Source organism: Aquarana catesbeiana, linkage group LG12 (genome assembly GCF_042186555.1).
Source record: "Aquarana catesbeiana isolate 2022-GZ linkage group LG12, ASM4218655v1, whole genome shotgun sequence".
Taxonomy (NCBI): domain Eukaryota; kingdom Metazoa; phylum Chordata; class Amphibia; order Anura; family Ranidae; genus Aquarana; species Aquarana catesbeiana.
Window position 1 is genome coordinate 165,955,117 of NC_133335.1, and position 15,273 is coordinate 165,970,389.

Genomic DNA, 15,273 nt, shown 5'->3' on the forward strand with positions numbered 1-15,273 from the left:
GAGTATTGAGTGTGGTGTTGGACCTGATGTGTTGGGTAGGGGAGGAAGTTGAATGCTGGATATCTCCTTGCGAATTGTATCGATTTTGCTTTTGAAATGGTTGGCAATCTGTTGAGCGGTAAGCAAGTTGGTGGGGGCAGTGGGGGGTGAAGTAAGAAATTAAGGGTAGAAAAGAGTTGACGAGGTTTGGATGAGAGGGTTTTGATGAGAGTGTTAATTAGATCACATGACCACTGATCACTACAGATTGATTATAGTATACACGCCTTGTCCTGCCCCGCCTCGAGCCTTTCTCCTCCCACATATCACTCCTCTCTCACACACCCGGAGACTAGACAAGTTCTCTCCCACATCCCTGGCCCCGACACCCGCACATGCTCTCTGGTCTGTCAGGAGCTATGGAGAATTGCTTCTAGCCAATTTAACAAGATCTCCAATTACATCACTTCCAGTTTCTGTAAAACATCAGGAATCGGAGATTTTGATGAGTTGCTGTTGTGACTCAACACCGATGTTCTGTCAAATTAGCCAACTCGTCAGAAACTCCAACCACCTCACTTCCGGTTCCTTTAAACCATCAGTAATTGGAGATTTTGATGAATTGCTGTTGTAGCGGTTGGTTACCTCTAGTTACTAACATCCACCAAACCGCCCTGCTGCCAGACCCCCATCTATCACCTCTGAGACAATGAGCAGTCATTTGTTTAGTTTTGTTGTGTTTACTGCGGGATACAACTTGGTTGGGGTAAAGGAAGATATGGGATGCCCATAGCACTTATTGAATTGTCATCACATTTGTAGAACATTGATTAACAGCTTTAGCCCTGAAAATGATGCACTTCTAACATTCAAAATCTATTTCCTCTGCTTATCTCCACTGCAGACTATTGCTCCTCTTCTTCAGCACTCACTCCTGCAGATTATAACTCCTCTAGATTCCTCTCTTCTTGTACAAATCCTCTACTGCAAAACTGTTAGACTCCTGTATCATCACTTCCAGTAAGACAAAAAGGGATCACTCTGAATAACCCCAGTTTGCAGGCTGTACTTTGTTACTGTAATAAAGTCACTTGAATGGTGTTGCTTTAGCAAATCAATAAGCCAGAGGCATGCAATACCTCTCCCTGGTGGCTTAGTGAATTTGGTAGCTACACAGTCTCTTGGAAGGTATAACCAGAGTGCTTTACCAGGCCAGAGTAACTTGGTACCTCTCCCCGACAGCCTAGCACACGGTAATAAGCAGACTACTGTTCCCAGCCAGTCCATAACTGCAAACGTTGCGTTCCCCGGCCACAGCATTCTGCACTACTCTCAACAATTCTCCTTTTGCTTCTTTCACACTGACCTTCTCCAAGCTCTGTGTTCCCCGGTCATAGAACTTTGTTCTACTCTCCTCAGTCCTACTGTTGCTTCTCCTTCACCGATTCTCTCCTGTGTGCAAGTCCTGTGTTCCCCGGTCACAGCAGCTTGACACCAACTCCATGATGAAGATCTTTATCCAGGAATACATCCTAGCAGCTCCTCCATCCCTCCTCCATCCCTCCTCCACGCTCGGCGCGCCCCCCACGTGGGCAGCAGCTACCTAAAACTCCATTTTCCTTTTCTCCTGCACCGTCCAAACTCCCTAGCAGCATGTGACCCCATCTTATATAGGAGGCCTGCCCCCTGCCAATACCGAGTGGTAATTGGTCAGAGCTCCTCACATAAGTTGCCTGCCACTCAAACCTCAGGTCCAACTTCTGTTCCAGAACAATGTTCCTGAAAGCAGGGGAGGCGCCTCTGAGTCAGAGCACAGGTGGTCACACCCACCATTACACTAAACACTCCCAATCTCAAATTAAAACAAACAGGCCAAACCTAAAGCACAGGCCTGTCTAAATTTGCCTACACTGATATCCTAGACCCAGAAAAATCCTATTCTAGCACCTACCGTCTGGTAGAGGGTGCCACACTGTTTTGGCACAACACCGGCAACCATTTACAGTCCGCTGCATGATATTATGAGCGGAGATTGTTACTTGCGCCGATACTAACCAACAAAATGGCCGCCTCCGTGGTGTCAAAACCGCAAAATCTTCCTGTACCGGACGGTATTCGGTTGCAGGTGTTGTGTCCAAACAATAATTCATCTAAAATCTCCAATTACTGATGGTTTAAAGAAACCGGAAGTGAGGTGGCTGGAGTTTTTGACGAGTTGGCTAATTTGACAGAACAAAGAGTTTGCTGTTTTGATAGAACAGCGGATAGGGAGTAAAAAAGTTGTCACCGCCATGGAGGCGGCCATTTAGTTGGTTAGCATTGGAGCGGTCTATGTCCGCTCATAATACCGTGCACCGGAGTGTAGACGCCTTCTGGTGTTGTGCCAAAACAGCAACTCATCTAAATCTCCAATTACTGATGCTTTACCATAGCTCCCAACTGTTTTTATCTTTCAAAAAGTGTTTGCTGTCTTTTTTTGTGTTTTCTCATTTCTGTTCTTTGTTTGTATGACCCCGATTTTAGTTTTGTTTTCCAAATTTTGGTGGACTACTCCACGTCTTAACCTCTGAGCAATTAAGCTCAGTTACCCTATATTGACCCCTGGCTTCAGCTGGAGAGCCGTTGATGCTTGACAATTCTCACTATCAAATATGCTTCTAATGCGCACTATTAAGCTGTGCCATGTCATGCTTATTGTTTACATCCCCTGCGTGGGATTATTACAGTTGTTCTCATTTCTCAAAAATTCCAATAAAAAGATTGTACCAGAAAAAGTGTTTCCCAGTGCTAAACCTTTCATCCAAATTCTAAATTTGCAGCATTTGTAAATTTTAAAAGCCAATATAAAGGAATAGTAGCGGTAAAAAAAAGTCCTTGTGGATTTAATGAACCTTTTTTTGGGTTAATTCTCCTTTAAGGGGGTGTGGCAGGAGGCGTGTCCTATGACTACATATGTTTGCTAGTATGTGTCCCTCACGTGGGAGGTATGGCTTTACAGAAACCGGAAGTGATGTAATTGGAGAGCTCGATGAATTGGCAGTGTTGACAGAACACCGGGGGGTGTTTCGTTAGATTATATGACCCGTCCGAATGTGTAACAGAAGTGATGTTCCGTCAGCGCCATCTTGCTACACCCTGCACTCCTCCATAGTAAGAATACACTGAGAAGGAGGCAAGCATAAATCTTGTTACACCCACTGGAGTTTTGCATTTCACACTTATCTTTAACTGTAAACTGAGGTTATATAGTGAAATAGAGCACTTAGAACTCAGTGTAACCGGTTAGATGTTGAATTTTCAAAGCAGCGGCAAGTCTGCTGATCTCAAAGGGTTGCTAATCTGACAGAAGTTTGCTGCTTTTAAAATTCAACATCTAAACCTTCATACGGAGTTCTAAGTTCTGTATGTCACTATATAACCTCAGTTTACTGTGAAAAATAAGTGTAAAATACAAAACTCCAGTGGGTGTAACAAGATGTGAGCTTTCCCCTTCTCGTAGCCTTACTATGGAGGAGTGCGGGGTGTAGCAAGATGGCGGCGACGGAACCTCACTTCCGTTAGACATTCTGACAGGTCGCCTAATCTGACGGAACAGCGGTGTCAGATCTGTGAATGAGCAGCGAACTGTGAATGGTTGCTATAGACGCCGCATTCTTAGTTACCACAGACGTCACAGCTTTGTCCCGCCCCCCCCTCCCAGCTCGCTCTTTTGGACTGATGTTCCGGGTGTAGCAATATGGAGCGGGATTTATGGTGGCCTCGGAAGTGACAGTTCCATGCCCCGGAAGCCTTACTTGTTGCTGTTATCGGTATTATGGCACCGCCGCTATCCCGGTTCTGTCTGGTTTAACTAACCATGGCGGAACCACCGCGGGAATCCCCGTGTAGTCTGACCATACCGGTTGCGCGGAGCGGACCCCCCAGCCCGGGCCTCTCCTGCTCCGGACCCCGAAGTCCCCGCAGTCCCGGCCATCAAGAAACGACCGGTAAAACGGCCGGGAAATGGGTCCGTCTGAACGTGGGCGGCACGTACTTCCAGACCACCAAACAGACCTTGTGCCGGGAGCCCAAATCCTTCCTGTACCGCCTGTGCCAAGAAGACCCGGATCTGGACTCCGACAAGGTGCTGACCCGGAGCCGCTGGTCGTCATGGAGATGTGTGCTGAGAGGAGCGGCCATGGTCCCCCCAGTACACTCCTATACACACATATAGTGTATGCATTTAGATGTAGAGCGTTTCCTGAGCACATTCACTTTTACAAACCGTGTGCGTTGCTTGCAGTGGGTTAATTGTTCATGGCACCCCAAATCTGAGAAAAAAACCACCACATGAAGCACAAAAAAGGGACTACCCCATATGTGTGGCCCATTCAGTGTTTCTTTTTTGCCTTCAACTAGCTGGTTGCACAAAAAAAAAAAACTCTGTTCCACACATTCCAGGTGGATGAGGGAATCCCCCCCACTAAGGATGAGCTGCGGCGTGTTCACAACCCCAAATGCCCGGCCCGCCAGGAAGCTGACACTGTGCAGTGCTAATCACAGACATTTATTTCCCTGTCCGCGACTGCACAGATCGGGAAATGTCTCACTGCCTGTGATTATTCTGTGCAGTGTCAGCTTCCTGGTGGGTTCAGGCATGTGGGGTTGTGAACACGCCTGAGTCCATCCTTCCCCACTAAGCTATTCTGACGGCTGGGAGACTTCCCCGCCATCACAATATATACTGACTATAACTTGCGGCACTGATCAACTGGAAATTTTCCAATAGGGCGGTTGCACAGAAGACAATTGATTTGACTTCTGTACAACCACTCTACCCATACATGATCCAAATTCAGCTGGTCTCTGCTGAACCAGCTGAGTTTAGGACAAGCGGTCTGTTGTAGTGCATTAATGTGCGAAGAGCCTATTTACCTCTTTTCACCCAGCCTATTGTAAAATGACGGCTGTGCAGAAGCAGTGTTCTGGGAGCATGCCATATGACGTCCTCCCAGGATCGCACTTCACCGGACACGGCGGACGACAGATCGCTGTACCGGCTGGCTTCCAGTACCATGTGATTGCTGTGGCCAGTCACAGCAGATCACATGATAGTTGTACACAAGTGGTTCTCAACCTCAGTCCTCAACATGGCCAAGAGGCCATGTTTTCAGGTTTTCCTTTATCTTGCACCTGTGCTTTAACCACATGCCGACCGGGCCATAGCCGAAAGATGGCTACAGCGCGGTCGGCTTATTCTGGGTGAGCATCCATGGACCAGGGGACCCGGCGCATCACTGGGCACGGTAAACAGCCGCTGATAGTGGCCATTTACCACATGATCACTCCGTCAAATGACAGAGCATCATTTGTAAACAATCCGGCGTCAAGACGCCGGTTCCTCCCTCCCCTCTCTGTACCGATCGATACAGTGTGAGAGGAGAGAGGGAGAGATCGTTTGCAGCGCTGTGGGCACTACAGATCCAGCCCACAGGCGCTGCTCAGTGCCCATATGCCAGTACTGCCATACTATGCAATACTCTGCCAATACTCGCCAATAATATTCTGCAATAAATTTGAAACAAAGAATTTTTTTTTTTTTTACCAACTTTTTAGTCTTTTTTTGATTTATAACGCAACAAATAAAAAAACCCAGCGGTGATTAAATACCACCAAAAGAAAGCTCTATTTGTGTAAAACAAAGGACAAACATTTCATATGGGTACAGTGTTGCATGACTGAGTAATTGCCGTTCAAAATGCGAGAGCACCGATAGCTGAAAATTGGTCTGGTTAGGAAGGGGGTTTAAGTGCCCAGTGGGAAAGTGGTTAAAGTGACACTAAAGGTTCTTTTTTTTTTCTTAAATAAACATATCATACTTACCTCCTCGCAGCTCGTTTTGCCCCAAACCTCCTCTTTTGGCCTGGGAGACCCCCCAGGGAGAAGCGCACTCTGGGGGGGGGGTTACCTTGCGGGCATGCTCCCGAGTCCAGCATTCGGCCCCGCCCCCATACAGCTGCGTTATTGGATTTGATTGACAGCAGCGAGAGCCAATGGCTGCACTGCTATCAATCTATCCAATCAACAGCCGAGAACCCCCTAGCAGAGAGACAGTGCGTCCCCGTGGGACAAGTTCGTGGGTTCAGGTAAGTAAAACGGAGGGGCCTGGGGGCCAGTCACTGACAGGTGTTTTTTCACCTTAATGCATAGGATGCATTAAGGTAAAAAAAAAAAAACACGAACCTTTACAACCCCTTTAAGTCAGAGTCAATGGCTTGGTATTTTGGACGGCTATTTTATCTTATTATTATTATTTATATTTAAAGGAGAAGTCCAGCCTGAGATTTTTAGCCTGGGCTTCTTTTAACCACTTCAGCCCCGGAAGATTTGGCTGCTGAATGACCAGGCCATTTTTTTAGATTTGGCACTTAGTCGCTTTAACTGACAGTTGCGCGGTCATGTATTGCTGTACCCAAACAAAATTGACGTCATTTTTTTCCCACAAATAGAGCTTTCTTCTGTGGTATTTGATCGCCTCTGCGGTTTATATTTTTTGCGCTATAAACAAAAAAAAGAGCGACAATTTTGAAAAAAACACAATATTTCGTACTTTTTGCTATAATAAATATCCCCATTTAAAAAAAAACAAAAAAAACCCAAATTTTTTCTTAGTTTAGTCCGATTATGTATTCTTCTACATATTTTTGGTAAAAAAAATTGCAGTAAGCGTATATTGATTGGTTTGCACAAAAGTTATAGCGTCTACAAAATAGTAGATAGATTTATAGCATTTTTATTATTTTTTTTTTACTAGTAATGGTGGCAATCTGTGATTTTTATCATGACTGTGACATTATGGCGCACACATTGAACAATTCTGACACATTTTTGGGACCATTGGCATTTATACAGTGATCGGTGCTATAAAAATGCATTGATTACTGTAAAAATGTCACTGGCAGTGAAGGGGTTAACACTAGGGAGCGATCAAGGTGTTAACTGTGTTCCCTGGGCGGTGATTCTAACTGATGGGGGAGGGGACTGACTAGAGGAAGTGACGGATCGTGGTTCCTAGCTAATAGGAACACACGATCTGTCACTGCTCTCAGAACAGAACACAGATTTGTGTGTTTACACACACACTTCCGTGTTGTGTCCCTCGTGGCTGATGGTCACCGCTACCATCAGCCACGAGCATCGGCACCCCCGCTGTGCAGCACATGTGCCTGCTATCCCGATCTGATTATACTGCGGCAGGTCGGCACGATCCTGCGAACTGTCGTAGCTATACGTCGTGCCGACCTGCCGCAGTATTATGACGGCGGCTGGTCGACAAGCGGTTAAGCGTCACAGGTGTGCAATTAGTTTTTGCACTCCTGTGACCCGTTTTCAGCAGAGAGCGGTCTGAAGTCCGCTCCCCACTGACGTCACTGGAATCAGTCGCGACATCGCGTCATCCCGACTTCCCAAGTCTGGATCCGCCAGCTGCCTTGATTTATGGCAGTTTCAGCAAGCCGCTGAAACGGGCGCTCCCCGCCACTCCACAGCTCAGCGCTCCAAGAAGCAGAGAGGAGAGACGCTGACTGACAGTCAGCAGCTTTCCTCTTGGGGATCTGTGAGGAATGAGCCATCGGCAATGTTCAGTGGCTCTGTTCTCAGTGCAGAGACGAGGGGGGACAGCTGCAGCATCGGTCTGATGCTCCATCCACATAGGTAAGTATGAATCTTTAATAAAAAAAAACAAAAAAAAAACCCCATACTTCTCTTTTCAGAGAAATTCCCAAAACATGGCCTGTTGGGGATAATTGAGGACTGAGGTTGAGAACCACTGATGTACACAATGAAAGGCTTTGTTGCATGCCTTTAATTGTGTACTATTGTGATGAGCTTTTTGGTCACAGTGATCACATGGTACAGACAAGGCCAATCACAACTAATCACAATAGTAAATACTGAGTAGTTTTCAGATTAGTACAGTGAGCTATTGAAAAAATGGTGGCTTCTAACTGTAAAATGCAACTGTATAGTATGTATGTAAAAAAAAAAAATCCTGATCACCTCCATGGAGTAGTAGTGTTACTATGGTAACACTGTATTGCTCTGGTCACTGTAATAATAAAAATGTCAATGTAATAATGAAAAAAATTATGAATATATTAATTCATAAAAACATTCTTAGACACTATAAGATTCCTACCAATATATATTCTGCTATCTCCCATGTAAAGTAAACATACTTCAAATAGACTGTAGATTAGTGCAAACAGTAAGTAAATATTTACATAATTTACGCTATGTAAGTCTGATATAGTATATTGAGATACATTTACTCAAAAACATTATAGTTTTTTTTTTTGTTTTAAAGATAAATGCAGTGAATTGTTAAAATGTAGGGATTCAATGTAACCTGCAAATAAGTTAAAGAAGGAGCCCTCTAGCTGATGTGCATAATTTACTGCCCAGCCACTATGTGTGTATTAAAGTGATTGCAAAGTCTTGTTTTTTTTTTTTTCTATAAAAATAACATTTATGTTCTACTCACCTCCTCTGTGCAGTGGATTTGCACAGAGCAGCCCGGATCCTCCTCTTCTTGGGTCCCTCTTCTGTGCTTCTGGCCTCACCCTCCTGTCGAGTGCCCCCACAGCAAGCAGCTTACTATGTTGGCTCCCGAGCTGAGTCACAGCTCCATGTGTCCATTCAGACACTGAGCCGTGGCCCGGCCCTGCCCCCTTTTCTCCTGATTGGCTAACTGACTTTGACAGCAGCGGGAGCCAATAGCGCCACTGCTGTGTCTCAGCCAATCAGGAGGGGGAGTCTTAGATGGCTGAGGGGCTGGGCAGTCCCTCTGTGAGAAACACAATAGCTCAGCGAGGAGGCAAACAGATTTTTCACTTTCCAAGGGAATTTTCCCCAAAGCTTAGTGAATGAGATGAAGCTCTGCTGACTTCCATCATTGAATCATGTGCAAGCAAAGATATCAAACATTTTGTACTTTTTATTTTCCTTGCACATGATTGGGTATTCTTTGCAAATGGTGAAATTTCACCACATTCTATAAGTTCAGGGGAAAATTCCCTTCCAAAGTGAACAGCCTATTTGCCTTCAGTAAGTAAACCATTATATTTACATGCATTCTTCAGTGTTCCTTTATAAATGTGAAGTAATAGATAGAGGTGGTAATGGCAGCTTATGTATTGGTATGATGTCGGAAAATAATTTGGTCTGTGTATTTTAAAACCCTGCTAAAAGCAGTGCTTTGCTGGTTGTTTCCTAGGATGAAACTGGAGCCTATCTGATTGATCGGGACCCTACCTACTTTGGGCCAATCCTGAATTATCTACGACATGGAAAGCTAATACTCGGCAAAGAGTTAGCAGAGGAAGGTAAGGAATAAAGACACAGGAGTTCACAAATTATGTCACACTAACAGGCACATGACCAAGGAGTTTTATGCTAGGGGTTGGTAGAGACTAGTTCTCCATTGGATCCGCTTTACTTTTGATTGACAGCACGTGGCAGCGGGCAAATAGCTGCTATTCAGTCCAATAGCGGCTTTTGAATTCACCCACTGCTGTGTACAGCCAATCGGAAGTCAAGCGGACCTGATAGGAACTAATCTCCCCATTCCCCATCAAGCTGCATTCAGCTTCACCCAAAAGGGACAAGCCATTTCCCAAATATGAACATTACCATGACATCACCAGTGTCCCTGACCTCAGGGTGACAGCTGAATGGGGCCGGGGATGCAATACTGTGCAGGAAGCTGTTGAATACAAGACAGTGTATGCCCAACTGTATGTACAGACATGCCCCACTTTGGGCACTGATGTATAGTACCTCTGTATACCAGATCAGAGGTGGTCCTAATTACCACCAGTTTCCTAATCTGCAAACTGGTGATAATTCTTTAAAAGATAAGTTCACCCTTTTCAAACCTTTTTATTAGGAGCCTGTAAAGCATTGCACCCGTGATCAGCAGATCATGGGTGCAATCTCCGGGTTCTGCAGACTGTCATTGTATCTGTCTGCCGGTACCTCGTATGGGCAGGCAGTTACTGAATGACAGGAAGACTCCATAAACTGCCAAGAGCACTTATCAGCACCCTGGTAGTTCATTGAGAATTACAAGCCGTCAGCCGCAATGGCTGACGGTGGTGGTTCTCCCATTCATAGAACTCTGTGAATGAATGACACAGCTGGGTGGGCAGAGCCCTGCATGATGGTGTTTTTTTTTTTAAATTGTGACAGTGGGGAATAGACCTCCGGCCCCCTGTCACAATAGCGACTTGGAGGGCTGCTCAGTAACATGTTACACCCCAAATATGGGTGTAACATGTTACTAAAGGTGAACTTATCTTTTAAGAATATTGCTACCATAGGGACAGATTTTGAAAGCAGCAGTAGTAAGAACAACCTGAATTTGGTGCATGCGCTGGTAATGGTACCGACCCTGGCACAACTGCTTGTTTGAATTAGGTGCAGGTAGTTCTTAAGAAAACGCCCTATAGAAAACTGTCAAGATTTTATTAAACTTCCCAGATATCGTTTAATGTTCTAGAATAGAATAAAAATAATCTGACTTATTTTTTGTTAAAAAGACCCTTTTACCACATTAGGCAAGCTCTCGTAGCGATATGTATCCAATCAGTAAAATATGAGTTCACAACAACACTAATTCTTCAATTTATTCAACCTAAGAAAATCAGCTATCCGTTATCAGCTCCATTGTGTCGGACCTTCTTGCTCCTTCTATCCACTTCCTTATAAATACATACTGTAAGAAGATGTTTAATGACCCCATTCTTTGTCAATAAATATTGAAAGTTACAAGTTTTTCTATAATACATTCTGAAGTGCCAAACTCTTTTTCTGGAAATAAAATGTAGGTAAACCCTAATAATGAGCTCCTCTTGTTTCCTTTTGGTCTGTTAAAAATACCACTGGAAGAACTTTGTTATATCTGTTTGATAAGTGCAAGTATAGTCTTGTCAGAATTTGAGTCTGTTTAAAGCCTAGTACACAGAGGTTGAATTTCGGGCAGCATCGGCCAGTTCAATAGAAACCGGCTAACATTTGGCCTGTGTGTACGACAGGGGGCATGACCGAAAAAAGTCTGCTGATTGGCTCCCGATCAGCGCTCTCAGGCAATGGCTAAGAGCACTGACCAGAGTGTTTTGGCAGGGGGGTGTTTCATCATGTTTGGCGACCCGTCAGAATGTGTAACAGAAGTGACGTCCATCTTGCAACGCCCCACACTCCTTCATAGGAAGGATACAGTGAGAAAGGGGAAAGCGGACATCTTGTTGCACCCACTGGAGTTTTGCATTTTACACTTATTTTTAACAGTAAAGTGAGGTTATATAGTGAAATACAGTACTTAGAACTCCGTCTGACTGGTTAGATGTTGAATTTTAAAAGCAGCGAACTTCTGTCAGATTAGCAAACCTATGAGATGAGCAGGCTTGCCACTGCTTTTAAAATTCAACGTCAAAACAGTCAGACAGAATTCTAAGTACTGTATTTCACTATATAAACTAATTTTACTGTTAAAAATAAGTGTAAAATGCAAAACTCCGGTGGGTGTAACAAGATGTCTGCTTTCCCCCTTCTCAGTGTATCCTTACTATGGAGGAGTGCGGGGTGTAGCAAGATGGCGGCGACGGAACGTCACTTCTGTTACACATTCTGCCAGGTCGCCTAATCTGACGAAACGGGGGCCACCCCCCGTCAGAACACAATAGCACAGCAGGGGAGATTGCTGTACTAACATCCATAGTTAGTACAGCGGCTCCTCCTGAGCTGTCAGTTTTTTTTCGTTCAGCTTCCTGGGTTGAACAAAAAAAAGAAATCGTTTGTACCTAGCTTAATCCCCCCAGTTCTAAAAGAACCTCAGAAAATGGGGTTTTAAGGGCAATAGTAGAATTGATTAAAGAAAATTATATAAAAAATATTAATTTTATTGATACAAAAAAGTTTAAAAACCAATCTTCTAGAAGACAAACATAAGAATAACACAAATGTAATAAATTACAGTGATGGCAAAAAATCCCGCTACATAGATGCTCCTTATCCATGAGTGAGAGTCCGACGCGTTTCGAAATAAATATATAATCTTCCTCAGGGACAATTTTGCCATATCTGAAAGATACAATATAAGTATGTAAAATACAGAGATATATCTTATAACATTTGAAACGATATATGAAACCTATAACAAATTGTACAGAAAAACATATCAAAAAGCAGTGATTCCCATACCCCATCAGACATCCACAGAGCTTGTATTGGCCTTTTAAACATGCAAAAGAACCCCCGGATGTAATAATCCAAAAGAGGCACCAAATTAGTGAGGCGGAATATCGCCTTAAAAATGACGGCTGAGAGCAGGGGGACCTATGAGAAAAACATATAGCATGTGGTGAGGCTCATATCTAAATCCATATATATATATATATATATATATATATATATATATATATTTATATATTTATATTAGTGTTGTCATTGGGCAAATAAGCCTATAATCCAAATTTGGGCGGGATATGAGGTAAAAAAAAACCCTCCCATGAGTCCTTCAAAGCTGAAGTGTCAGAGAGGTTAAATATCCCCCAATACAAAAAAAAAAAGAATTAAATAATCATACTTACAAAAAGTGACATCCGAATCAGAATCTCCAGAAGCTGGAAATAGAAATTCCCAACCCAAAGGGGTAGTGGGGAAAAAGGATGTAAGGACCATCTAAAAGATGAAACAGGATAGCCATCAAAAAAGGGGGGTTCCCAAACCATGACTGACGTAAACAAGGAAATAAACTCCACAAGGTTAAAAGCATATAGTGGGCATATTATCACTCCCCAAGAGGAACCCAAAGAGCCCCCCTCCATAAGTGAAGCCCAGAGCCTTGAACCTCAGGAGTGAAGTGGATTAAATATATCCAAAGTAGCTAGACTTGTCAACATTTCGAAAAGTCCCTCTCATCGGTCAAACCAAAGCTGCCCAAAGTCCGCAATGACATCTGAATAAAGGAGAGGTTGACCCTCTCCTATCCAGGACAAAAATATTCAACCTCCAAGCAAGATGTCCGGAGGTAAGGATGGCAGCTCTGAGGTTCCCGGCGTCCTCCTTATATGACCCGTGCTTTCAACTGCCGGAGCCTCGTAGGGTGTCGGGGACGACGCCACACCACGTGACAGTGATGACTTCATTCCCCAAGCGCCGCTCGTACGAAAGACCCATCGGCAGAACAAACAGTGTCTAAGACACAATACGAGGGCAGCACGGCTACCAACACGTAGTCCCGCCCCCCTGCAAACCAAAACGTGAAAGCAGAGGCTGCCACTGCTGACAGTAAACGTCGCTGCAAATCTCGTGCTGCATACTGGGGATATCTGAAAAATAATAAAAGAGCCAATCAAAGACAACTCCGTAATAGTCGGGCTGGATGGAAAAAAATGGAAAAACCAGCCCAGCCCGAAGCAAGAGCATGAGGAAAAAAGGACCCTGAAGGGGAATCTTTCCATGAAGGAGGAACTAATAGCCCCCGACACACGAATTACCCACCCAAAACTGTTGGGACGGTGCAGAGAGCATCCAGAACCACAGCATGGGGGGGGGGGGAAAGCCCCCAACATTGTGGGGGCCTACGTGTGCCGGATGCAGGAAGAGAAAGGGTCCTTTTGCCAGATTACAGGAAATGGAGGGTGAATGCCAACAGATCAACAAGAAACGAACTGCAGATGCACCACATACATCACGTGGAGGAAAAGTGGATAGTTCCCCCAGACACTCTCAAGCTAATACTGAAGGTATCAAAGGGTCAAATATAGGCAAAGGTAAAACAACTAAAACCAGCAAAGAGTTGGGAGCTATTCCAAAAAATCAAACCCAACTTGATGATTTTTTAGACAAGATGACCCTGACACAGGCACCAACAGTACGGAAAGAACAGGAACCCTTATTGACTTTCCTTGGGACTATCCTTCTGCCCCAATAGGAGCCTCAATAATTTTGAAACGGTGAAGGATATTTTCTTATTTGCTAGAAAATTTCTCCTGAAAAGCATGTATAAGAAAGCAACTAAACGAGAAGAGACAGTTGCTCCCAACCTCAAAGCAGCAGATTTCAAGGCCCTTCGGGACCTGAATCTGCTGTTACAGGAAAGTGAAGTGAAAGTGATGGAGTGGAATCTGGTTGGTTGGATGCCTGAGAAAGTAAGGACAGCGAAGATGAACAATCATGTGATGTACAACAGAAAAGGCAATTTAAAAGGAAATCACATAGATTTCCCTCACTAAGTATAAATCCAGCCCTGGATCTATTCGTCAAACAAACCACCAGAGAAATTGAATCTTTAAACAAAGACAAATCAGTCAAAAATCTTAATCCTGAACAACAGAATGCTCTAAAATCATTAAAAAATAACCTTGACATAACAAGGGGTTCGATAAAGGTGGCAATATCGTACTAATGGATAATTCCAAATACGAAGATATGTGCTTCAAAATCCTCAACAATCGAAAATGCTACCGGAAAATTTCAGCCTCACTAGTTGATAAGTTCAACCAGGAATTTTATCGCCTGGTTGATGAAGCTTTTATGATAGGGGCCATAACTGGCGAACTGTTGGCGTTTATACGCACTAGACATCCCCGTACTCCCACTATGTATGCACTTCCAAAAGTACACAAAGATCTTTATAATCCCCCAGGCCGTTCCAGTATTTCAGGAAACTGCACTATATCCGAAGGTATCAGTCAAGTTATTGACCAACATCTGAGACCTCATGTCCTAGAGTTGGCATCTTTTTTTTTTTTTTTTTTCAATTAACATTTTTTTTTTATTATTGAACATATATGCAGGTGAATAAACAGAACACTGACATTGTATCGTACAGACTTCAACAGACCAGCAATAAAGCCAATATACATCAAACGTCAGTAGATAATAAACCAAACTGAAGGGATTCATAGCAGAGTTGGCATCTTATACCAAGGATACTATCCATCTATTGCAAATTTTGGAGGACTTGGTGATTCCTGATTTGGCCATTTTGGTCTCTATAGACGTCAAATCACTATATAACAGCATACCGCATGATCTAAGGGTAGCTGCTGTTGGTCGTGTTTTACAACAAAAGGCAACTACAGAGTGGAAATTCAACAGATTCATACTCGAGATGTTGGATTTTATCCTCAGACATAATGTCTTTCTGTTTAAGGGTTCCCACTACCTCTAGGTACAGGGTGCTCCTATGCAAACCTGTACCTGGGGGAGTTGGAAAAAGCTTTTTTATCCGATGACCAGTTAATTCCATAC

At 43.8% G+C, this 15,273-nt stretch overlaps 1 protein-coding gene across 1 annotated transcript in view; it reads left to right on the forward strand.

Annotated features, from left to right (window-relative positions):
• The first annotated feature begins 3,695 nt into the window (after positions 1-3,695).
• KCTD2 (potassium channel tetramerization domain containing 2) overlaps positions 3,696-15,273 on the forward strand; it is a 50,979-nt gene continuing 39,401 nt past the window's right edge. Inside the window, exons 1-2 of the mRNA XM_073606174.1 lie at positions 3,696-4,102; positions 9,233-9,341. Of these exons, the coding sequence (XP_073462275.1) occupies positions 3,836-4,102; positions 9,233-9,341 (376 nt within the window). The 5' untranslated portion in view covers positions 3,696-3,835. The remainder of the gene's footprint in view (positions 4,103-9,232; positions 9,342-15,273) is intronic.